We start from the raw sequence: 26,689 nt of genomic DNA, 5'->3' as shown, positions 1-26,689 counted from the left end.
TGCGAATGGTCCTCGCCGATACCCCAGGAGCAACAGTGTCCCTAATTTGCTGGGAAGTGGCGGTGCGGCCCCCTACGGCACTGCGTAGGATCCTACGGTCTTGGCGTGCATCTGTGCGTCGCTGCGGTCCGGTCCCAGGTCGACGGGCACGTGCACCTTCCGCCGACCACTGGCGACAACATCGATGTACTGTGGAGACCTCACGCCCCACGTGTTGAGCAATTCGGCGGTATGTCCACCCGGCCTCCCGCATGCCCACTATACGCCCTCGCTCAAAGTCCGTCAACTGCACATACGGTTCACGTCCACGCTGTCGCGGCATGCTACCAGTGTTAAAGACTGCGATGGAGCTCCGTATGCCACGGCAAACTGGCTGACACTGACGGCGGCGGTGCACAAATGCTGCGCAGCTAGCGCCATTCGACGGCCAACACCGCGGTTCCTGGTGTGTCTGCTGTGCCGTGCGTGTGATCATTGCTTGTACAGCCCTCTCACAGTGTCCGGAGCAAGTATGGTGGGTCTAACACACCGGTGTCAATGTGTTCTTTTTTCCATTTCCAGGAGTGTATATGAGTGTAACCAAACAAGTAGATGGTTTTAGAAACACTGATTTTTGTGTTTGAATAAAGTCGTTAAATTTTCGCCAAAAAAGAATAATAATCTGTTATTAAATATTGTTTACATTAACTAATCGAAAATCCCCTATACGGTTCACTTTTCAAATAAAAGATTGAAAATTGTTGGAGTTATATTGCGTGACATTTTGAAAAATCGTATTCCGAGAAAAAAACAAGTTTGTAGTTTGTTATGTCCACATTATATTTGTTTCTGTATGAAATTTAGCCCAACTTTACATCCCACTGTATAAAAATCTACGTATTACCAAAATTATGTACACACAAACTGTTATCCAACATAAACTCGTATGCTAACCTTTGACTGAGCAGAATCAAATTTGAACTGAGCTGTAACTGGGTTCAACACAACTTCTCTTAAATCAAATGCGCAACTGAAGTAAAACAATTATCTGGCCCTAATCAAAATTTCCACTTACCTCGCGTCTTGAAAACATTGTTGCAAATTTCTCTAAAGCACAACAGCAAACAGCAAGCAGGCAGGGGCCAAGCTAGATTTCTATTTCTAAATAAAATTTCCAAACTCTATTCAAACTGTTACGTACCAGATGGTGCAATGTGGTAATGTGTAATGATAAACAATGGGATGGGGAGACAACTGTTCCTATAAAATGATATTCTAAGACAACGATTTTAGAATGAAGTATTTATTCAAAAGGTGAGAGTATAGGATCGCGTGATCTTCACGCATAAAAAGGTCTGAACAATACCATGCTTAACAAATTGAACAATGATTGAAAAAGGGTACAGCGTTAACAGAGAATTTCTTTAAAAATCAAACATCTTAATCAGTTGATATCTTAATGCATGATTCAGTGAAGCGGGGTGCTCTTTCTCTCATCTCTGAACAAGTGAACGAAATTAACTATCTACCAATTATCATTCCTATAAATTAGGTACGCCGTGCTGCAGTCTTGCATCAAACTCCTTCTCTTCAAAAAAAGAAGAAAAAGACTATTCAAAATTTATATTCCTTTCGACTTTCAATATATACATTATATTAATCCTTGATGTCGTTTACAATACTTCTATCTTCATCTAACAGATCTGAATCAACGTAGCACTACTGAATATGTCCATCGTTATTACACTTCAAATAAGAATGTTTCAGACTGCGCATAGGCAAAGACTGTGGCATAACAAGGTTTTTTAGCAGTAGCATAATTGGCTTTCTCTCTGACATGCACCTCGATAACATACAGAAATCAAAATGACATGACCACATTACAAATTTTGAAATGTGTTACAGACATGAACAAATAAAAAAATTCTACTTTTAGAAAACTCTTACCATTAATCTGCTATCCCAGGACTGGCCTGTCGTACTGTTACCGTTGCGATAGAAATCATACCCAGAACGATTGAAATGTCGGTCATGGCAATTCCATGAACGCACAACACTTCACTCTAAATAGGCGCATTGATAGGACGATTCGACGGTTTATTTCATATGCGTTCCCTATAAACTTGTTACTTGATATAACAAGTTCTGGGCAGTTTGGACAAGCAATAATTATTGTGAAGCCTAAGCTTCGAGGACTTCGTTCTTGCAACATGATGGTAGCACTGTGCGTTTTACATTTCACTTGTTGGGATATAACAAAGAAAACGGCAGAACATTTATAATACTATAGCTCAATCCGTAATTAACATCAAAATTCTGGCCGCTGCGTTTCAATTTGTTAGCAGAGGCACCGACTCCTTCCGGTCTGCTCTCAGCCTCTTATCTATTTCTTGTACGCCTTGGTGTCGCACTGCTTGGACACTGCGTTGAATACAGTGTTTTCGCACCTTCTCTGCCCGAATATACTTTCTTGCCATTCATTCTTACTTGGAAGACAGAACTATACACTATAAGATCACAAACTATCAAAAGACAATACTGCACACAGAAATCAAGATTTGAAGCGATAAAATTGTCTTTTTCGTGTACGTAGTGATGGTTTCTCAAGCCAAGCTAATGTGTTATTGTTCTCAGATGTCACTAACTAGACCCAGGCACCACAGGGGGTATCGAGTTAGCGCAGGTAGGCCGTTTCGGGTCATTCGAAGCGCTAGGGGAGGAGCTCGGAATTCCATAGAATATTTTTTAGGGAGTTAGACTTTTTGCCTCATGTTTTCAATGGTTCAGAGCATCTTTTTAAGCCAATGACAAAAAAAAGATATTTTGAAAATTCTACATTGGTGTTACCCCTTGATGGAACGAAATCGACAGGTATAAAAGTATAAGGGGCGTTCAAAAAGAAACGAGCCGGAGTCATAACTATAGAAACCAGTACCTGTATGTTACAAGTATTGACCCTGGCTGTTGAGACACTTGTCCCCCTGTGGCACAAGGTGATGAATGGCTATCTCATAAAATTCCCAGGGCTGCGATGTCAACCAGTTCCGCACGTACAGCTGGACGTCGTCGTCCGAGGTGAATCGTTTGCCCCTCAGAGCCTTTTTAAGGGGACCTAAAATAGCGTAATCACAGGGACAGAGGTCTGGACTGTATGGAGGGTGGTCGACAACCTCCCATTTAATTTCTGCAGGAGTGCTGCGACTGTGTTGGCCTTATGAATCTTTGCACTGTCGTGGAGCAGAATGACCCCCATGGGTGAGATTGCTTGGCGAAGGGTGGTCAAGGTTTGCGAATAACGCTGGGCATTCACTGTTGTCCGGTGCTGCAGGACCGTGAATCAGAAGGGGGCCGTCTTAGTCAAAGAAGAACGTCAGCATAACCTTTCCTGCACTCGTGTGGATGGCCTTGGCTTTTTTTGGTGGTGGTGACCATGGATGCTTCCACTGGCGACTTTGTCGTTCTGATTCTGGTTCGAAGTGATGACTACCATGACTAATTTCCAGCCACCACTCATGCCAGGAACGCATTCCCTTCCCGAGCATAGCGCTGCAGATGTGCAAGACAGTGGACCTTTCAGCATAATTCCTGGTGTGGTTGAGGACTGCGGAGCACCCATTGGGCACACACTTCGCGCATGTGCAGTCGTTCCTTCATGATGGTGTAAACACTTCCGACGCTCAATCCGACCATGGCGGCTATGGGTTTCACTGTCACTCGGCGGTCCTGGGTAATGAGTGCATCCTCCAGCTGGACCATGTTATCGGTAATGCAGCGTGGTGCTCCAGACCGTGCGTCATCGGCTAACGACACCCGTCCTTCCCTGAAGCGCTTGTGCCACGCCTTGACCCTTGCAAGGGACATGCAGCGTTCGCCGTACACTTGTCGTTCGTCAATGAATATTCGTTCCTCCTACTCCTTCCGCTGTCAGAAAACGAACAACACCTCTTTGCTCTTCTGTTGACGCGTCCATTTCACTGTTTGCAATGCTGCTAGCTCTGTATAGTCATGTGACGTAGCCGTGTGCCCCCTAACAACGGGCTGTGAACTTCCACGCTCTGGTCGGAACAACACCTCGCTACACACGCCACGATATTACCCTCCTGTCACTGGTTTGAGCATTCCGGACTCCGGCTCGTTTCTTATTGAAGGCGAGAGCTATTACTTTTATCACTGATACTTTTAAAAGTTGTTTCATACCACGAAGTGCAGTGCCTGTAATTCTGCTGGGACAATATGTTCTTAAAAAACTGATTCATAGTTTCTTTTACAAAATGAACTGTGTAAAAGTGATCTCTATTTATCTCCAAATAGTTTTGCTTGGTTTGCAGTTTGTAAACCGTGCGCTGAGATGCAGTCATCTGTTCCGTGGTCTATTGTTTTATTTTCAGATGTTTTGCTAGCGGGGTCCGTAGCGGTGGAGCACTTTACTGCAGTCGTGTGCTAAACGTGAGACCTTTTACACTGGTATCTTAGTTTTCCCAAGTGACTTTATTTATATTCCATACTGCGGACCGCTACGGTCGCAGGTTCGAATCCTGCCTCAGGCATGGATGTGTGTGATGTCCTTAGGTTAGTTAGCTTTAAGTAGTTCTAAGTTCTTGGGGACTGATGACCTCCGATGTTAAGTCCCATAGTGCTCAGAGCCATTTGAACCATACTGCGGGGGTTCACCAGAGCCCAATTATAAAACGAACATATGATTAGACTGAGCTGTAGCGCTCCATATTTGAGGTTGTCAAATAAGTTTTAAATAAAATCGTCCACACTGTTAAGAAAGGGCACCGCCACAAGATTCGGTAATACGTTGTTCCTTGCCGCCGAATGATCCATCCATACCTGCTACTTGAACCTCATTGGTCACAACATCTTGCCATGTCACATACAGGGTCAGACAAGATAATGCGGAAAAACTGCGGGAGACGTATGTTAGAACATAAATGCAATTGCTAGCTGTGGTGTGCGTACTGTAAGACCTTTGGTACACACACCATAAGATTATTTGACTTGTCGCTCTAGCGAAGTAGGCGAGTGTCAGCAATATGTCTCGCGGTCTTATCGTGGCGTGTTTATCTTCTGCCGTTAGGTCAGACGATAGAAATGACACTTACACGCTTAGAGTAGCAGATTGACGGTGACCAACTTTAAACAGAATTTGATTAATTTTCACACACATTTATTAAAATAATAAAAACATAGAAATTACGTAACTTGATTGTGGATGCTGTTTACAATTGACAATCTGAAGTTCCTTTGGTCTTGGTACGTCAATTTTATTCTCACATATCTCTGATACATGACAAAGTGTCTATACATTTCTCTCCATGGCTATGTACAGGAATATGATAATCTTATTAGGCGCAGACTGAAACTTGAATATGGACTGATGCAGACTGACTAATCGGAGGTCGGTACACTCGTTATAATACCTCGAGCGTTCAGGTATCATTGCGCGAGTGTGATCCGCGAGGAGAAAAGGTTCTACGTTAGCAGCAATCTCATTGGCTGCGTTACAAATTAATACGCGGATCGGCGGAAGCAGAATTTGGTCCGTCTTTATGGCAGCGCCATCTCGTAGAGCGGAGACGGACGAGCGCTGCGCCTGCGCTGTTGTGCTTAGTGGGGCGCGCCCTGGTGGCAAAGTTGTGTACGCGCTGACTACGCGGAACTATGTACACAACACTAGCCAACCCTGCAGATTGTCCTTTAGTATTTGACCACGAACGGCATCTGTGCAACCGCCTCTATACGTTGCAAGTGGCGGCTGTGGTCAGAACAGAGTTCTGTGTATTTGTGAGTGTATTATGTCGCAGCTAAGTGGTTTCGAACGTAGAAAAATTGGTGTGCTTCGTATGGTGCATGCTTCCGTAACTAAGGTAGCTGACGTATCGATGTTGCAGAGGTTGTGGAAACCCATCAAGCGCGAAGTCGCAATGCGGACATAACACGTATCACGAGTGACGTGGCAGGCGGTCGTTGAAGAGAACAGCGACGAAAAATAAGAGAACGACAGTTGCAAAAGTCACCCCAGAACTGAATTTCGCACTTATGAACCCTCTCAGCACCAAACAACAGGAAGGGAGCTGCATGAGCAGGGAACTGCACGACGAGCTGGAACTGGAAAACCACTCGTCAGTGATGCAAATGCCCGTAAGAGGAAAACGTCGTGCCGAAACCATAAAAAATAGTCTATGGAAGAACGTCATTTGGTCGGATGAATCTTGATTCACACTGTTTCCAACTTCTGACGCAGGTTACAACCCAAGAGTTTAACATGGCATAGGTTCGGTGATCATTTGGACAGCCATATCGTCGTATTCCATGGGCCCCCTGATTACTCTACAAGGCTGAATTACTGCCAAGGACTGTGTGACCATTTTTACCGATCAGGTCCATTCCATGATACAATGCTTGTTGCCCAGTGGTGATGCTGTGTTCCGACACTATAGAGTCCCTGTTCACACACCGCGGATCGTCGAGAATTCTTTTTGGGAACACGAGGATGAACGGTCGCAGCTCACCTGGCTACTGCAGCAACCAGATCTCAGTATTATTCAGACTTTCTACATCTACATCTACATTTACACTCCGCAAGCCACCCAACGGTGTGTGGCCGAGGGCACTTAACGTGCCACTTTCATTACCTCCCTTTCTTGTTCCAGTCGCGTATGGCTCGTGGGAAGAACGACTGCCGGAAAGCCTCCGTGCGCGCTCGAATCTCTCTAATTTTACGTTCGTGATCTCCTCGTGAGATACAAGTAGGGGGAAGCAATATATTCGATACCTCATCCAAAAACGCACCCTCTCGAAACTTCGACAGCAAGCTACACCGCGATGCAGAGCGCCTCTCTTGCAGAGCTTGCCACTTGAGTTTGCTAAACATCTCCGTAACGCTATCACGCTTACCAAATAACCCTGTGACGAAACGCGCCGCTCTTCTTTGGATCTTCTCTATCTCCTCCGTCAACCCGACCTGGTACGGATCCCACACTGATGAGCAATAGTCAAGTATAGGTCGAACGAGTGTTTTATAAGCCACCTCCTTTGTTGATGGACTACATTTACTAAGGACTCTCCCAATGAATCTCAACCCGGTACCCGCCTTACCAACAATTAATTTTATATGATCATTCCACTTCAAATCGTTCCGCGTGCATACTCCCAGATATTTTACAGAAGTAACTGCTACCACTGTTTGTTCCGCTATCATATAATCATACAATAAAGGATCCTTCTTTCTATGTATTCGCAATACATTACATTTGTCTATGTTAAGGGTCAGTTGCCACTCCCTGCACCAAGTGCCTATCCGCTGCAGATCTTCCTGCATTTCGCTACAATTTTCTAATGCTGCAACTTCTCTGTACACTACAGCATCATCCGCGAAAAGCCGCATGGAACTTCCGACACTATCTACTAGGCCATTTATATATATTGTGAAAAGCAATGGTCCCATAACACTCCCCAGTGGTACGCCAGAGGTTGCTTTAACGTCTGTAGACGTCTCTCCATTCAGAACAACATGCTGTGTTCTGTTTGCTAAAAACTCTTCAATCCAGCCACACAGCTGGTCCGATATTCCGTAGGCTCTTACTTCGTTTATCAGGCGACAGTGCGGAACTGTATCGAACGCCTTCCGGAAGTCAGGGAAAATAGCATCTACCTGGGAGCCTGTCTAATATTTTCTGGGTCTCATGAACAAATAAAGCGAGTTGGGTCTCACACGATCGCTGTTTCCGGAATCCATGTTGATTCCTACAGAGTAGATTATGGGTTTCCAGAAACGACATGATACGCGAGCAAAAAACATATTCTAAAATTCTACAACAGATCGACGTCAGAGATATAGGTCTATAGTTTTGCGAATCTGTTCTACGACCCTTCTTGAAGACTGGGACTACCTGTGCTCTTATCCAATCATTCCTCTAGAGACTTGTGGTACACCGCTGTTAGAAGGGGGGCTAGTTCTTTCGCGTACTCTGTGTAGAATCGAATTGGTATCCCATCAGGTCCAGTGGTCAACTTTGGGGAATGGGGGGGGGGGGGGGGGGAGCGTGTGTGATCGCTATTCACCTATATCACCGTGACCTGGACTTGCCACTGTTTTGCAGCAACAATGGTATAAGATTCCCTCGAAAACCGTACAGCAGCTGTATTTATGCATACCGAGAGGACTTGGAAACTGTTTTGAATGACAAAGATTTTCGTACGCCGTATTGGGCTTGTTAATGTGTTGCATTTCCGGTGTTTCCATTTTTTTTTCGACCCCCTGTACTTTCTACGGACATGATATTAAATGTAATATGCCTCTCTGTAATACGCAGACTGTCGTGTGTTGTGTTCGTGTTTAAGTTGTCAGACGCATGATAGCAGCATTTCTTGGTTGTACTGAAACGTGACTCCGTCATTTTGTTGGAAATATTTTCTGTAGCGGTCTACCACAGTGCGATGCCTGAATGGAAACTGGAAATGGCGGAAATTTGAGCAGTATTGTATTTAATCTGAAACACATAACACGTTTGAGGTCTTAATATTTGCAGATACACTCCTGGAAATTGAAATAAGAACACCGTGAATTCATTGTCCCAGGAAGGGGAAACTTTATTGACACATTCCTGGGGTCAGATACATCACATGATCACACTGACAGAACCACAGGCACATAGACACAGGCAACAGAGCATGCACAATGTCGGCACTAGTACAGTGTATATCCACCTTTCGCAGCAATGCAGGCTGCTATTCTCTCATGGAGACGATCGTAGAGATGCTGGATGTAGTCCTGTGGAACGGCTTGCCATGCCATTTCCACCTGGCGCCTCAGTTGGACCAGCGTTCGTGCTGGACGTGCAGACCGCGTGAGACGACGCTTCATCCAGTCCCAAACATGCTCAATGGGGGACAGATCCGGAGATCTTGCTGGCCAGGGTAGTTGACTTACACCTTCTAGAGCACGTTGGGTGGCACGGGATACATGCGGACATGCATTGTCCTGTTGGAACAGCAAGTTCCCTTGCCGGTCTAGGAATGGTAGAACGATGGGTTCGATGACGGTTTGGATGTACCGTGCACTATTCAGTGTCCCCTCGACGATCACCAGTGGTGTACGGCCAGTGTAGGAGATCGCTCCCCACACCATGATGCCGGGTGTTGGCCCTGTGTGCCTCGGTCGTATGCAGTCCTGATTGTGGCGCTCACCTGCACGGCGCCAAACACGCATACGACCATCATTGGCACCAAGGCAGAAGCGACTCTCATCGCTGAAGACGAAACGTCTCCATTCGTCCCTCCATTCACGCCTGTCGCAACACCACTGGAGGCAGGCTGCACGATGTTGGGCCGTGAGCGGAAGACGGCCTAACGGTGTGCGGGACCGTAGCCCAGCTTCATTGAGACGGTTGCGAATGGTCCTCGCCGATACCTCAGGAGCAACAGTGTCCCTAATTTGCTGGGAAGTGGCGGTGCGGTCCCCTACGGCACTGCGTAGGATCCTACGGTCTTGGCGTGCATCCGTGCGTCGCTGCGGTCCGGTCCCAGGTCGACGGGCACGTGCACCTTCCGCCGACCACTGGCGACAACATCGATGTACTGTGGAGACCTCACGCCCCACGTGTTGAGCAATTCGGCGGCACGTCCACCCGGCCTCCCGCATGCCCACTATACGCCCTCGCTCAAAGTCCGTCAACTGCACATACGGTTCACGTCCACGCTGTCGCGGCATGCTACCAGTGTTAAAGACTGCGATGGAGCTCCCTATGCCACGGCAAACTGGCTGACACTGACGGCGGCGGTGCACAAATGCTGCGCAGCTAGCGCCATTCGACGGCCAACACCGCGGTTCCTGGTGTGTCCGCTGTGCCGTGCGTGTGATCACTGCTTGTACAGCCCTCTCGCAGTGTCCGGAGCAAGTATGGTGGGTCTGACACACCGGTGTCAATGTGTTCTTTTTTCCATTTCCAGGAGTGTATTACTTTTAAGTTATGATAACTGCAAAACATGTCTATCACTTTTACTTTCCATTAGCTTGAGATTTAATCTCATACAGACAACATAGTTATCTGTACATTTCATCAGAGTACGATTTTATCGCGATTAAGTTAAATTCACGAGTTATTTATCTCCTAGCCTCCTTACAGCATACGTAACAAATCGATCGCTGCAAAATCAGTAATTAACGGCTGCATTCACTTTAGTACAGGAATGAAATATCACAAGATCCGAATGATAAGATATCTGTATGCAGCCCACCTCTTCGTTATCTTATAATTACAGCGATCGTCTCTAAAGAATCCACAAGTGCAGATAAGTTTTCACTATATATACGACTGCTGCCGCGTCTGTGCAGCAGACGTTTTCCTACATTTGATGAGAGGAATAACTAAAATGGTTCCAGGTGAGCTGTTTGGATTTCTTCATCATTCCCGAACTTTTTGCTTCTTAGAATTAGTTAATTTTCCAAAGAAAGTCTGATGGATTTATCGTGAAGTTCGTTCGCCCCCGGTGGCTGAGTAGTCAGCCCGACAGACTGTCAATCCTAAGGGCCCGGATTCGTTTCCCGGCTGGGTCGGAGATTTTCTCCGCTCAGGGACTGGGTGTTGTGTTGCCCTGATCATCATCATTTCATCCCCATCGACGCGCAGGTCACCGAAGTGGCGTCAAATCGAAAGACTTGCACCGGGCGAACGGTCTACCCGAGGGGAGGCCCTAGTCACTCGACATTATTATTATATCGTGAAGTTTGTATGGGGCAAAGCTTTTGTTATTTGATACCATTGTTATACAATACCATTGATACAATTGACATACGATGCCGGAAAATGTCGTTAACATGAAAATGCAAATTCTAGGTATAGGAGAATGGAATTTCTTGAAGTAGGGAGTAAAACGTGGAGACATTAGCTAGAGATAACTAGCTCGTTTGGACAGGTGTTTGTAAGGAACAACCCTGGCGTTTACCCTCTAGCAGGCGGTTAATTGTGAATTGCGGAGTAATCATGTAGATGTAGATGAAGTGATTGAAGTATCATCGGAAAACCTGAATTTAAGTTTCTATCCTTTTTCTGCTGAATACAATTTTTCAAAATTGTACCACCATACTCTCCGGTATTGTGTGGTACCGTTCGATGCTGTCACACGCAAATTCTTTCAGTTCCTGGCAAAGATATCTTTTTAGGTCATCATTGTGTATGGTATCTATCTACACCGTTCAGGCTGATTATACCACGATTTAACATAGCGACTGAGCGAAATACACTCCTGGAAATTGAAATAAGAACACCGTGAATTCATTGTCCCAGGAAGGGGAAACTTTATTGACACATTCCTGGGGTCAGATACATCACATGATCACACTGACAGAACCACAGGCACATAGACACAGGCAACAGAGCATGCACAATGTCGGCACTAGTACAGTGTATATCCACCTTTCGCAGCAATGCAGGCTGCTATTCTCCCATGGAGACGATCGTAGAGATGCTGGATGTAGTCCTGTGGAACGGCTTGCCATGCCATTTCCACCTGGCGCCTCAGTTGGACCAGCGTTCGTGCTGGACGTGCAGACCGCGTGAGACGACGCTTCATCCAGTCCCAAACATGCTCAATGGGGGACAGATCCGGAGATCTTGCTGGCCAGGGTAGTTGACTTACACCTTCTAGAGCACGTTGGGTGGCACGGGATACATGCGGACGTGCATTGTCCTGTTGGAACAGCAAGTTCCCTTGCCGGTCTAGGAATGGTAGAACGATGGGTTCGATGACGGTTTGGATGTACCGTGCACTATTCAGTGTCCCCTCGACGATCACCAGTGGTGTACGGCCAGTGTAGGAGATCGCTCCCCACACCATGATGCCGGGTGTTGGCCCTGTGTGCCTCGGTCGTATGCAGTCCTGATTGTGGCGCCCACCTGCACGGCGCCAAACACGCATACGACCATCATTGGCACCAAGGCAGAAGCGACTCTCATCGCTGAAGACGACACGTCTCCATTCGTCCCTCCATTCACGCCTGTCGCGACACCACTGGAGGCGGGCTGCACGATGTTGGGGCGTGAGCGGAAGACGGCCTAACGGTGTGCGGGACCGTAGCCCAGCTTCATGGAGACGGTTGCGAATGGTCCTCGCCGATACCCCAGGAGCAACAGTGTCCCTAATTTGCTGGGAAGTGGCGGTGCGGTCCCCTACGGCACTGCGTAGGATCCTACGGTCTTGGCGTGCATCCGTGCGTCGCTGCGGTCCGGTCCCAGGTCGACGGGCACGTGCACCTTCCGCCGACCACTGGCGACAACATCGATGTACTGTGGAGACCTCACGCCCCACGTGTTGAGCAATTCGGCGGTACGTCCACCCGGCCTCCCGCATGCCCACTGTACGCCCTCGCTCAAAGTCCGTCAACTGCACATACGGTTCTCGTCCACGCTGTCGCGGCATGCTACCAGTGTTAAAGACTGCGATGGAGCTCCGTATGCCACGGCAAACTGGCTGACACTGACGGCGGCGGTGCACAAATGCTGCGCAGCTAGCGCCATTCGACGGCCAACACCGCGGTTCCTGGTGTGTCCGCTGTGCCGTGCGTGTGATCATTGCTTGTACAGCCCTCTCGCAGTGTCCGGAGCAAGTATGGTGGGTCTGACACACCGGTGTCAATGTGTTCTTTTTTCCATTTCCAGGAGTGTAGTTTACTATATCTCGGTGATTTCTGATTTACGGTGGCAATTAGCAGGGCCGGTTTAAGACCTAAGTGGCAGAAGCCGCCTCTTGGAGCGTAAAGCAGAGAGGGGCGCCTGGGGCCCCCCCAGGTGCGAGATTTGTATGCGGTGCGTATCACATCTAGTATAGAAAACTGACGCGGGTCAAAGCGAAGGAGTGAAAAACAGGGTAGGAGAGTCGCCAAATGAAGGGCAGCTTGTGTGGGGAAATGTGCTCGAAACGGTCCTGAGAATTAGTTCACAACGCCCTATCAGTCCTACGCTACTCTCCACGGCAACTGCGTGACGTATAGTGCTAAAAGTATAAACGACAGGCACCTTGTAACAGTCAGCTCACTGGAGCGATGGTGAGTTACAACTGGAGCGCTTCTCTGCCACAGGTGTACGTTCCCGCCAGCTGCTCCTGCTGTTGCTACTGGGTGTTCTGGCCACGTCACCGGCAGGATCAGCACCAACGTCAGCAGGTGGTCTCACCACTCGCTACGACGAGGACAGCGGCCGCATCCAGCTGTTAACCAAACGAGGTGAGTGTGTGAGCATTGCTACAGTGACACGTCTTCATTGTGGCTGTTGTCAACTGAGTGACTTACCGTTTAGTAGGTCTGGGGTCACAGATCTGGACGATCTACCTGGCCAGTTCCCCGATACCACCTGCTGCTTCTAAAAGGACCACATTCTCTTTTGATTTCATTCGCCCTGTTCCTGAAGTGAGTGCTGGAAAACAATGGTCTGACGTATTTTTATCGTCGTCGCCATCTTCTAAAGGCTAGGCCTCGTCATTGTAACCATATTTGTCTCCCCATCATGAGCGTTTCAGTTCAGCGTACTCACTGAGTTTATGTCCATCCATCACAGAATTAAGATTGATTCTGCCCCGGTCTTCAACTTCTTTTGTTCCCTAAAGCCTTTCCTTTCAGTATGCCGATCAAGAATTCGTTGTGGCGTACCGTGTGGCCTACGAATTTTATTTTACTGTTTTGTGCAGTAGTGATTAGTTCCCAGTTTCGTTTACTTCCTTGAGGACCCACTTGCTTGACTTTTCTCTCTCCAATCTTTTTTTTCTTAGTACCCCTCTCCACATCCACTTTCCCATTGCTTCCAGGTCTTGCATATCCTGTTGGGTGGAACTTTAGTTTTTATAGAAACATTTGCCAAAATAGTGGATAATGTACAAATTTTGAAATTTGTCAATAGTTCTTGGTGGCCAGTTTACAAAAGGGGGATAATGTCTCCTCTCCTCTTTTTCTGTAGAATGATGCCAATCAGGCCAGTGCTGTAGCCGATTGTAAAGGGTGGTGCGTGCGTGTGTGTGTGTGTGTGTGGGAGGGGGGGGGCGGTCGCAAAACTTAGCTCTACCCATCAGCAGTAAAGCCATGAACTTTTAAGCTACGCAGTAAGTACGAATATTGAACCGCAGAGTATTATTCGGAAACGCACTCGGACATTTAAAAGAATAAACAAAGAAAAATACACACTTACGTAATCTAGGCTCGACGAAAATGTATCTTTCATAGCTTCTGTTCAAACATTAAACAATAAATGATTCATCAAGAAACTGACCAAGTACTAAATAACGTGTTTGCTTTCGGCCTGTAGCCCCCAGCAGTGCAGATGAAGATGTCACATCAGACATGTAATCATTGATTCTAAATGTGAAGGAATAACTGAACTATTGAGATCAGCACACAAGTTTTGAATACTATTTGCAACTAACATCTCAGTAAAGTCCCAGACCAATCCTTGGCACAGTGAGAAACTGGACCTCGTCCGAAACAGCCGTCGTCGAGTTACCTTCCTGCACCCGAAAACTAATTTCGTGCAAACAGAGATTACTTATTAATAATGTTTTGCAATTGCAGACTTAATTTAGTGAGCTGCCTCTGAAACATCGCAATACCGACTTGACCGTGATTGGGTTCAACAACTTTTGCAATATGACAGCAGGGAAGCGTGTTGCTGCGTCACCCACATATAACAAAGAAATGACTTGGCTTGAAGGGAAATAATTCAGGAAAGAATCTCATTACTATACAGATATGTTGTTACCCAAAAAATGCATTTGATTTAAAAGACCATGTGTGAATCTCATAGAGCTTAATCGGAAGAATATGTTCTGAATACACAACTTTGAGCAAAGCAATGACTCTTTTACAATCAAGAGAGACTCCTAACTTTAGAATTACGCCACGACCGACTGAGGAAATAACATTTGTTCCCACAATTAGCTCCCATTCAATAAGAAATGAGCGATCTCTGAGGTTCCATTCCGCCATGCGGAAGAATATTGCAGCAAGCTTGAGTACGGAGTAATAGCGAATTCATGTGCGCAAAAATTTGGAATGCAATCGCGAAGAAATCTAACCAGTCGCTAAAGATTTACCAATCGATATGATCTCAACCGACTTCTTCATCACTGAAGAAATTTCGAAACATCTCGCACCAACCAAACAAAACCAGACCTCCTTCTAACCCAAAAGGAACTAACTCCACGAAAAATGCCACCATAATGGCAAATGCGCATTCAAACAAGGAACAAATCGTGAGTTCTAAACCGCGAAAGCTTCCTATTGGCTGATGGACTAACCGACTTTCCAAAGATGCGAAAATGCTTCTTGACGAAATGTCACCGTGGCAAACCTGAGTTGGGGCTACGTTCGTGGAGTTCGGAATTTCTATTTCGAATGTTTCTACCAACAGTGTCATCCAAAGAGATGCATCAATTCTTCTTGATGAATAAACATAAGAAAAAAATAAACATAAGAGTGAAATATAAGAACATTGTAGCCCTTGGAAATACCACACATACATGCATAATACATGTATGACACTTATTGTGAAAACCAATTGAAATTTTACGATAATAATGTAACGTCCTTGTACCCCCTAACTTGACAAGAAATATTCGCGTAATAACGTTCTTCGGTTATGAGCAGATAAACGGAAATAAAATAAAATAAAAAAAGGAAAAACAAGCAATAGTGAGACACAGCAGCACTATCCTCTGTACCAGCATTTCGTCTGAGATTATAGTGCGCTAGGCGGCATATACATGGCGACAGTTATTGAATTATATAAAAAAAACGCAAATTAGTTACAAACTACGGTATGCAAACTCTTTATTAAACATGTAAACGACACTACACATATTCGGATTTAGGTTATGTCTTGTTCGTTATGCCTGCCATCATTGGCGATCATGTGGGCGAGCTAACATCCCATAGATGTTCGGTCTCACATGCGGATCCTCATCGTCGAAATGTCTTGGCTGAAACTCGTCTAGGGGGTGAACCGCACGTGTCGCATTACTCGCCCTAAATTAGACACTTGTGACCCTTTGGTTAAATTGCCTGGCTGACGGCAAGTTTGCGAAATACGAAGTTAATAAAACATACAGTAACAGTAATAATAATATCCGGAACTAAATTAACGACCCATAAATAATGTAGACGGCACAGTTGCGATTTGGTTAAAATAATATTTATACAGAAAGAAAACTAATAGCGAAAGTGGTCGTATTTAGAGTTACTGTTACACTCGAGCGCATATCTATTTGAAACACTTCGATCATTCACAATCTCATCGCGAAACACAAGTCCAATATTCCACGTCGATTCTATCTATCTATCGCTTGCGCCGTTGTCCCGCAATGTGCACGGGGTTGGCGTGGTAAAATCGCATTTGGCCGGATGCCCTTCCTACCGCCCCCCCTCGCTCGTGTGCCGACTGTAACGCGACGTGCAAACTCACTTAAATCTTGATAACCCGCCATTGTAGCATCTCGCAACTCCGCCAGACACATGTTGTCTTATATAGGCGTTGCCAACCGCAGCGCCATATCCTGCCTGTTTACATATCTCTGTGTTTGGATACACATGGTTCAAACGGCTCTGAGCACTATGGGATTGAAACGTCCCCTTAGAAAAATTAACGAATTACTGTGCTGATTAAACCTCTTACATTATTTGCTTTTCAAACAGCTGAGCAAAACTGAACGTACTCAGACATTACTCTCTTTACTTATTCTGATCAACACTAAACTGACTCACTATATTTTTAGCGCAACGCAGTCTGACTTTTAATAATCCCTACAAAAGAATGGCCCTGACTAACAATAACCTATACCTTTCATGAATCACTTACCTCACAAAAATCTTCGTTACTCAAACTACTGCAATACAGCGAGCGCCAATACTGCCAGCTAAATAAAAGATTCTAACTACTGAAGTCACTAACTACTGATAGGCATAGTTAGCAAATGAAAGATTTTGATAAAGAACAAACAATGTATTTGCCGTAATAGTGTTCAAAAGTCATAATATATACATCAGTTCATGACATCCAGTCTTACAAATTTACTGTCTCTGATGGACACACGTCCAGATCATCCGCTCTCAAAGCTCCGTCATCTCTCTCTCCCCACATCTACCACTGCTGGCGGCTCACCTCCAACTGCGCAACGCTACGCGCTGTTAACAGCCAACTGCCCAACACTACAATAGCGAATATTACAACAATGCTAACCAGCCACAGACTGCACACAGCACAGCCAGTGATTTTCATACAGAGCGCTACGTGGCGTTACCAATATAAAAACCTAAACAGCCTACTAACGTATACTCGTACATATCTCTGTGTTTGTATACACATGGTTCAAATGGCTCTGGGCACTATGGGATTTAACTACTGAGGTCATCAGTCCCCTAGAACTTAGAACTACTTAAACCTAACTAACCTAAGGACATCACACACATCCATGCCCGAGGCAGGATTCGAACCTGCGACCGTAGTGGTCGCGCGGTTCCAGACTGTAGCACTTAGAACCGCTCGGCCACACCGGCCGGCGGATAGGCATGTCTATACTTGTTAGTTTGGCGCTTCAGTGTATAAATGCTAAGTGAACACCGTTTCGCTGTTTTTTGGATAGCATAATTTCGGTGTAGTGTTGTACAGGTGAACGTACAGTGTGTTAACTGTAAGACGTCAGAGTTGTGAGGGGAGTGCGGGGGGAGGAGGAAGCAAGCATTGGCTGGCGAGGGGGAGGAGCCGTTGGGGGGGGGGGACAAGGCACGCCTACCAGTTGCAGTGCTGGCATTACAAATTGCGCGTCATGCTTACACGAAAGCAGACGAAAGGTTTGGAAGTAAAACTCGCTTTAAATGTTGTTCGTAAGCGAAACTGAAATCGTCATGTACATTAAAATCTATATATATAAATATGTTTGTCTACTAGGCGCTCCCCCATGTAGTGACACCAACGACACTCTCTTCACTAAGTCGCCCTTCCTCTGCCAACATTTATTAAACGTTGTTATTATCGATCCACGATTCATCGAGATAAAATATTTCTCTGCCTGCTTCCCTGAAGATCTCCATGTCAACAATGAAACTAAATCGCCAGTGCACAATGTCTGGACGTTATAACAACACATTCCACTTGTTTTCCACCTTACGCCATATGAACCCCATAGACAAAAGTACTTTTCTCAGCGAGACAGTACTCCACTTCCAGCCTATGTTGTCGTGCAAAACTGGAAGCAGTGTTCGCAGGCTCGGCACAATCTTCCGCACTGAATAAAATTCCGCTATCGTATCGCGAATGACTCGCTGGTTGAAATCATCGATCATTACTTCGATTTCTCCACTTCTTTTCCTAAGTTAAAAGAGAGAGAAAGATTTATAAGAAAATGCCTTCTGCACTGCATGTATTTTTTTGAATTTGGAAATGGACTGTAATATGAATGTGTTTCAATATAATACAGTAACCAGTGATGTTTCCATACAAAGCAATACAGTAGCAAGGAAAAATGAAATATAAGGTAATTTGGACGAAATAGGGGGCTCCTTCAAAGTGAACGCGAACAAAATATCTGAAACGGAAACTCACCTTTTCTTGCCAGGCGTTTGTGGTGATACGCCAGGATGATTCTTGGAAAACTGTTTGAATCTTCCAATGCTACGCATGCTTTGTCCTGTGTATGTAGCAGCTCTCACTGAAGATTTGTAAATGGGGTGAAGCAATTTTTTCTGCTCCCTTTCCCTTTCGCAACACTCAATCACACGCAATATAATTTTGCGAGCATCGCTACGTAATACTGGTTTCCTTCTATCCGTAGGCCTACCGGTAGGGGTCGTTGACGACTCCCGAGATGGGCCAGCAACTGCCTCTTCACTCATTCTGATAATGTTTAGCACAAATGCACAATAAAAACACGCAGAACAGTACAGCGCGAAACAATAACGAAGCAGACGACAATGGCTACTTTGTACAACACAGTCAGCTACGTAATGTTGGCAGCAGTCGAAACTGCGTGCCTACCGAAGCCTCCCGACGTTTACCGACTTCTGCCGATTCAGGATCTGGTGAGCACGATGTATGAGACAGGCGAAATACCCTCAGACTTTAAGAAGAATATAATAATTCCAATCAAAAAGAAAGCAGGTGTTGACAGATGTGAAAGTTACCGAACTATCAGTTTAATAAGTCACAGCTGCAAAATACTAACGCGAATTCTTTACAGACGAATGGAAAAACTGGTAGAAGCCGACCTCGGGGAAGATCAGTTTGGATTCCGTAGAAATGTTGGAACACGTGAGGCAATACTGACCTTACGACTTATCTTGGATGAAAGATTAAGAAAAGGCAAACCTACATTTCTAGCATTTGTAGACTTAGAGAAAGCTTTTGACAATGTTGACTGGAATACTCTCTTTCAAATTCTGAAGGTGGCAGGGGTAAAATACAGGGAGCGAAAGGCTATTTACAATTTGTACAGAAACCAGATGGCAGTTATAAGAGTCGAGGGGCATGAAAGGGAAGCAGTGGTTGGGAAAGGAGTGAGACAGGGTTGTAGCCTCTCCCCAATGTTATTCAATCTGTATATTGAGCAAGCAGTAAAGGAAACAAAAGAAAAATTCGGAGTAGGTATTAAAATTCATGGAGAAGAAGTAAAAACTTTGAGGTTCGCCGATGACATTGTAATTTTGTCAGAGACAGCAAAGGACTTGGAAGAGCAGTTGAACGGAATGGACAGTGTCTTGAAAGGAGGATATAAGATGAACATCAACAAAAGCAAAACGAGGATAATGGAATGTAGTCAAATTAAGTCGGGTGATGCTGAGGGAATTAGATTAGGAAATGAGACGCTTAAAGTAGTAAAGGAGTTTTGCTATTTAGGGAGTAAAATAACCGAAGATGGTCGAAGTAGAGAGGATATAAAATGTAGACTGGCAATGGCAAGGAAAGCGTTTCTCAAGAAGAGAAATTTGTTAACATCGAATATAGATTTAGGTGTCAGGAAGTCGTTTCTGAAAGTATTTGTATGGAGTGTAGCCATGTATGGAAGTGAAACATGGACGATAACTAGTTTGGACAAGAAGAGAATAGAAGCTTTCGAAATGTGGTGCTACAGAAGAATGCTGAAGATAAGGTGGGTAGATCACGTAACTAATGAAGAGGTATTGAATAGGATTGGGGAGAAGAGAAGTTTGTGGCACAACTTGACTAGAAGAAGGGATCGGTTGGTAGGACATGTTCTGAGGCATCGAGGGATCACAAATGTAGCATTGGAGGGCAGCGTGGAGGGTAAAAATAGTAGAGGGAGACCAAGAGATCAATAAACTAAGCAGATTCAGAAGGATGTAGGTTGCAGTAGGTACTGGGAGATGAAGAAGCTTGCACAGGATAGAGTAGCATGGAGAGCTGCATCAAACCAGTCTCAGGACTGAAGACCACAACAACAACAAGAACCGATTCAGGACTAGGGAGAGGTCTGCCATCTCAAAGTTTACACACTGTAGTAATTATCTGCAAATCAACCTGGTTACCTGTGCGTTCCAGCCGGTCGTGAGGTCGAGGTGGCCTACATCACAGCCCACGGCGGCAGCGAGCGCCCGCTCAGGCTAGTTCACGAGCGCCGTGGCGATGAGGAGCGCTTTGACTTCGGCGACTCCACAGTGGTGGTCCGGCCCAGAGACACGGCTGCCCGGTGCTTCGCGTTCCAACAGTGGGTGAACGCTTCGACCACGGTGCTCCGCAGCTGCCAGCACCACCTAGCCAGCCACATCTACGGCGGAATCGAGGCGACCAACCAGGTGTGGCCCATAGAGGGCAACGTGTACGACCACTACCCGTACGTCACCGACCAGGACAACCACGCCGGCATCGCTCCGCGGTACTGGCTCTTCTCTGACGGAAGATTCGTCTTCGTACACTCCAACGTCCCCCTTTTCATCGACCAGCATACCGATCAGTCACTGAACAGGCTGTGCTTCATTGCCGAGAACACGGCTCCGTACCCGGAGAGCCGGCAGGACAACGTTATGGAGTGGAACATGTGTCTTTTCGACAGTCCGAGGGACGCCCACCTGTACGCCGTCCAGAACTACCTGGGGAAGCCGACTGCCGTCCCGGACACGCGCATGGCCACGGAACCCGTCTGGTCGACAGGAAACCGGTACAACACCGCTATCAACGAGCAGAAGGTGCGCTCCTTCGCCAACGAAATCGTCACCAACGGATTCAACTTCAGCCAGATCGAAATCGACGACTTTTGGGAGTCGTGCTACGGCAGCCTGACTTTCGATACGAGCAAGTTTCCCGACGTGCGGACCCTCACAGACGACCTCCACGCGCTGGGATTCCGAGTGACGCTGTGGGTGCATCCGTTCGTGGTACAGGGTTGCGAGCCGTACTACTCAGACGCGCTGGCCGCCGGTTACTTTGTGACCAACACAGAGGGCAGCACCGACACGCGCTGGTACAAGGGGGTCGCCGGCGTCGTCGACTTCACCAACCCTGAGGCAGCCGCCTGGTGGACGGATCGACTCTGGGTGAGTGTAATCGAGAAAAAAATCCAGTTAATGTTCCAAAAAGATCCACTCTAAGCACCATTTAAAAGCTTGCCTGTTTTCATTTATCTTGGACGCCCATGTGGGATGCTACCATGAAGACTTTTGTTTCATATGTTGCTAATTATCTCACGGTTCAATCGGAAATGGATGTTACCTTCCATCTGAGGTGCGAGACCGTTCTGCAGAAAACGTGTTAAAGAGATAAATCCATGACTCCAAAAGATCAACATCTCCACGAACAGTACTCAGAAACGTACTTAAGGAATAAATACGGTAGGCCTATTATTATAGCTAAGTTTTGCGTTAGGTTTTGTCTGCTTTCTGGGCCTGTTAGTGTACAGTAATGACATGCTACAGACAGGGAACACATTCAGCTGAGATTACATAGTAACAACTCGTGCTTGTGTGCAGTGTGTGCAGTCTCATGAATTGTACAGTCAACCTGTTGCAAGAAGTACCACGTAGTCAGGCGTTAATCAGTTATATCTCTCTATCTTCATGATCCATTAGTGACAGTGCAACAAATAACCCCCTGCAGTCGCTCGTTGACGTAATTCACACTGCAGTTGTACATTTAAGGTAATGCGAGTTAATGTCTCACAGACATCGTCCAAGGCGTCATGTAGCAACGTGCGTCGAGTATATATATGTGTGTCTGTGTGAAATTTCATCTTTTTTTCACTTACTATTGGCTGCATTTGTTGCTATAGGTACACGTTTCTTCATAAGTAAGAGAGATTCTTCGATGAATTTTGCACAGCATACAAACCAGGTGTATGAAACTCTAGAGTTTACTTAATTTATGAAAAAATGAATGAGCTGTTACATTTTAAACTTCATGTTTATAAAAAATTGAAATTTTATAGCTATTTATCCTAATTTTTACCACAGGCTCTGAGCACTATGGGACTTAACAGCTATGGTCATCAGTCCCCTAGAACTTAGAACTACTTAAACCTAACTAACCTAAGGACATCACACAACACCCAGTCATCACGAGGCAGAGAAAATCCCTGACCCGCCGGGAATCGAACCCGGGAACCCGGGCGTGTTTTACCACAGTTTTTAATACATTTGGAAAGTTCTAGAGTTTCATACATCTGTAAGTATGGTTTGTATGCTGTGTGAAATTCATCGAAGAATCTCTCTTACTTATGGAGAAACGTGTACGTATAGCAACAAATGCAGCCAGTAGTAAGTGAAAAAATAGTAAGTGAATTTCGGATATAAAAAAAATATTTTGTTATGTTTTTGAGCTTCCACTGCTATTAGAGTGAATCCTGAATCCTTCCTGGTCATGCTGACAAAGTTTTATGAATTCATTTGTAAAAGTACAGACAGTGTAAATTAAAATGTCCTGTGGTGCCTCTTCTGATCAAAATCGGCCCGTTTGACGTCCTATCTCCCTTAAAACGAGAAAACTATTTTCATGCCGTACTCCATCCAACGGCATTAGCCCCTGTTAGCGGTGCAAATGTTTCTGGCTGCCTCCGCTGCTGTCATTGCTGTAATGAAAACAAACAGGAGAGAATGTCAAAGCCGCGCGGGATTAGCCGAGCGGTTTGGGGCGGTGCAGTCATGGACTGTGCGGCTGGTCCCGGCGGAGGTTCGAGTCCTCCCTCGGGCATGGGTGTGTGTGTTTGTCCTTGGGATAATTTAGGTTAAGCAGTGTGTAAGCTTAGCAGTTAAGTCCCATAAGATTTCACACACATTTGAACATTTTTGAGTATGTCGAAAATGTTCCGATTTGTCCACTTGAAACTCAATTTCCTAGCGTCCGCAGCTCCGTTCGCTATCTCCAAATGATAGAATGACACTATGTAAATTGTAACAGCAACAGTGCACTACAAATGAAAAATGATGATCGATAAATGAAGCGTTACCAACCGGAATACCAGCATTCAAAACCAAAACGTTGCTGACTTATACACCAACCTTTAACAGTACTAATGGTAATACTTTAAAGCTACTTATTTGTCACACTTAACCTCTCTAATCTGAAACTTACTGGCAGATTAAAAGTCTGCGCCAGACCGAGGCTCGGGACCTTTGCCTTTCACGGGCAAGTGCTCTACGGACTTCTTTCTTTTGTTGATCGCATTTTGTTCTACATTGTTCGTTGCATTTGTTCTGACCGGACGTTCTATGACACTCGTTCAGGTTCATCGTTGGTCCGTTCACTCAGTTTTTTTTATTACAGTGGGCAGCTAACCCTCCGAACACGCTGAGCTACCGTGCCGGCAACCGACTGAGCTACCGAAGCACGACTCACGCCCGGTCCTCACACCTTTACTTCTGCCAGTATCTCGTCTCCTACCTTCCAAACTTTACAGAAGCTCTCCTGCGAAACTTGCAGAACTAGCACTCCTGGAAGAACGGATATTGCGGAGACTTGGCTTAGCCACAGCCTGGGGGATGTTTCCAGAATGAGATTTTCACTCTGCAGCGGAGTGTGCGCTGATATGAGACTTCCTGGCATATTAAAACTGTGTGCCAGACCGAGATTCGAACTCGGGACCTTTGCGTTTCTCGGGAAAGTGCTGTACCGACTGACTCTATACATACATATACAGACTGATTCTATACATCAGTTCATTCAGTGCCATAACGAACTTGTTCTAAAGCTTGTTAATGAGCTCTGAAAAGAACTTTTTCTGCTATTTACTTGATATGTTATTGCCAGGAGATCCTATGGATAGTCAGACTGCAGAACAATGGCTCGACTGATTAACGGCTTGCTAAGTGATCGGAAGTTCCAGGTAATCAGTGGAAGCAACATAAGTAAGGAGAGGAAGCTGAACAACGGATTGCCTCAAGGATCAGTTCTCTCACCCTTACTGTTCAACCTATATCTATCTGATCTACCTGACACTTCGTCCAGAAAATACTGCTATGCCGATGATCTGGCTCTATCAGTAAAACACCAGGAAATGGAGACAACAGAAGAGATTCTAGCCAATGACCTGTCTGCATTAGGTAATCACTTCAAAATCTGGAGACTCCAACCCAGTTTGAGTAAAACAGAAGTGTGTTGCTTCCATCTAAATAACCGATTGGCGAACGTAAAACTGGAAGTAAGTTCCAGAGGCAGAATTCTTCGTCATAATTGGAACCCAAAATATCTTGGTGTCATCCTGGATCGTACACTATGCTTCAAACAACACCTTCTTAACTTAGCTGCCGGCCGGAGTGGCCGATCGGTTCTAGGCGCTCCAGTCTGGAACCATGCGACCACTACGGTCGCAGGTTCGAATCCTGCCTCGGGCATGGATGTGTGTGATGTCCTTAGGTTAGTTAGGCTTAAGTAGTTCTAAGTTCTAGGGGACTAATGATCACAGCAGTTAAGTCCCATAGTGCTCAGAGCCATTTAACTTAGCTCAAAAGCTGAGGACTCGAAACAACATCCTCCATAAGCTATGCGGAACTACCTGAGGATCTTCAGCAACCACCCTGCGATCTTCAGCTGTGGGCTTGGTGTACTCAAGCGCTGAGTATTGTGCACCTGTTTGGATGAACAGTTATCATACAAGGCTTGTTGATACCCAGCTGAATACGACAATGCGCATAATATCTGGCGCTATCAGATCTACTCCAGTTTATTGGCTCCCACTGTTAACCTGTATAAAGCCTCCTGATCTACGCAGATGTGCTGCCCTTATGAGTTATTTCCACAACATCTCCAGGAATTCTAACCTACCCGTGCATAGCGATCTGCCACTTTTAAATCGCAAGAGACTGAAATCACGCCATCCAACTCTGTGCGATGCTGCTGACATGGTTGCTAAGAATTTCAAACCTCTTGAAGAATGGAAAGGTCGGTGGGAAGCAGTGACAGATGTGCAACTGCATAACATCTTCTCAGGTGCTAAACTTCCAAGTGGATTTGACTTACCGCGCAAGACCTGGACTACTCTCAACAGAATCCGTACCAGCCATGGCCGATGCAGGGATGCTCTCCTTTAAGTGGAAGAAGCTGCCTGATCCAGCTTGTGACTGCGGGGCTCCATACCAGACTGTTCACCACATTGTCAGTGAATGCAGGATTCGAGCCTATCACGGCGCCCAAGAGGACTTCCTGTTAGCAACTCCAAATGCAGTGCGCTGGATTGAAGGACTGGATATTCAGTTGTAAAAGCAAACTTAAGTTTCTTGTGTGTCAATATGTACATACACTCCTGGAAATGGAAAAAAGAACACATTGACACCGGTGTGTCAGACCCACCATACTTGCTCCGGACACTGCGAGAGGGCTGTACAAGCAATGATCACACGCACGGCACAGCGGACACACCAGGAACCGCCGTATTGGCCGTCGAATGGCGCTAGCTGCGCAGCATTTGTGCACCGCCGCCGTCAGTGTCAGCCAGTTTGCCGTGGCATTCGGAGCTCCATCGCAGTCTTTAACACTGGTAGCATGCCGCGACAGCGTGGACGTGAACCGTATGTGCAGTTGACGGACTTTGAGCGAGGGCGTATAGTGGGCATGCGGGAGGCCGGGTGGACGTACCGCCGAATTGCTCAACACGTGGGGCGTGAGGTCTCCACAGTACATCGATGTTGTCGCCAGTGGTCGGCGGAAGGTGCACGTGCCCGTCGACCTGGGACCGGACCGCAGCGACGCACGGATGCACGCCAAGACCGTAGGATCCTACGCAGTGCCGTAGGGGACCGCACCGCCACTTCCCAGCAAATTAGGGACACTGTTGCTCCTGGGGTATCGGCGAGGACCATTCGCAACCGTCTCCATGAAGCTGGGCTATGGTCCCGCACACCGTTAGGCCGTCTTCCGCTCACGCCCCAACATCGTGCAGCCCGCCTCCAGTAGTGTCGCGACAGGCGTGAATGGAGGGACGAATGGAGACGTGTCGTCTTCAGCGATGAGAGTCGCTTCTGCCTTGGTGCCAATGATGGTCGCATGCGTGTTTGGCGCCGTGCAGGTGAGCGCCACAATCAGGACTGCATACGACCGAGGCACACAGGGCCAACACCCGGCATCATGGTGTGGGGAGCGATCTCCTAGACTGGCCGTACACCACTGGTGATCGTCGAGGGGACACTGAATAGTGCACGGTACATCCAAACCGTCATCGAACCCATCGTTCTACCATTCGTAGACCGGCAAGGGAACTTGCTGTTCCAACAGGACAATGCACGTCC

At 46.3% G+C, this 26,689-nt stretch overlaps 1 protein-coding gene across 1 annotated transcript in view; it reads left to right on the top strand.

Annotated features, from left to right (window-relative positions):
- The first annotated feature begins 10,338 nt into the window (after window positions 1-10,338).
- LOC126100928 (myogenesis-regulating glycosidase-like) overlaps window positions 10,339-26,689 on the top strand; it is a 39,713-nt gene continuing 23,362 nt past the window's right edge. The window contains exons 1-3 of the mRNA XM_049911593.1: window positions 10,339-10,369; window positions 13,064-13,207; window positions 20,520-21,511. Of these exons, the coding sequence (XP_049767550.1) occupies window positions 10,342-10,369; window positions 13,064-13,207; window positions 20,520-21,511 (1,164 nt within the window). The 5' untranslated portion in view covers window positions 10,339-10,341. The remainder of the gene's footprint in view (window positions 10,370-13,063; window positions 13,208-20,519; window positions 21,512-26,689) is intronic.

This window comes from Schistocerca cancellata, chromosome 9, assembly GCF_023864275.1.
Source record: "Schistocerca cancellata isolate TAMUIC-IGC-003103 chromosome 9, iqSchCanc2.1, whole genome shotgun sequence".
NCBI lineage: Eukaryota > Metazoa > Arthropoda > Insecta > Orthoptera > Acrididae > Schistocerca > Schistocerca cancellata.
This window is presented reverse-complemented; position numbering and strand designations above follow the sequence as displayed.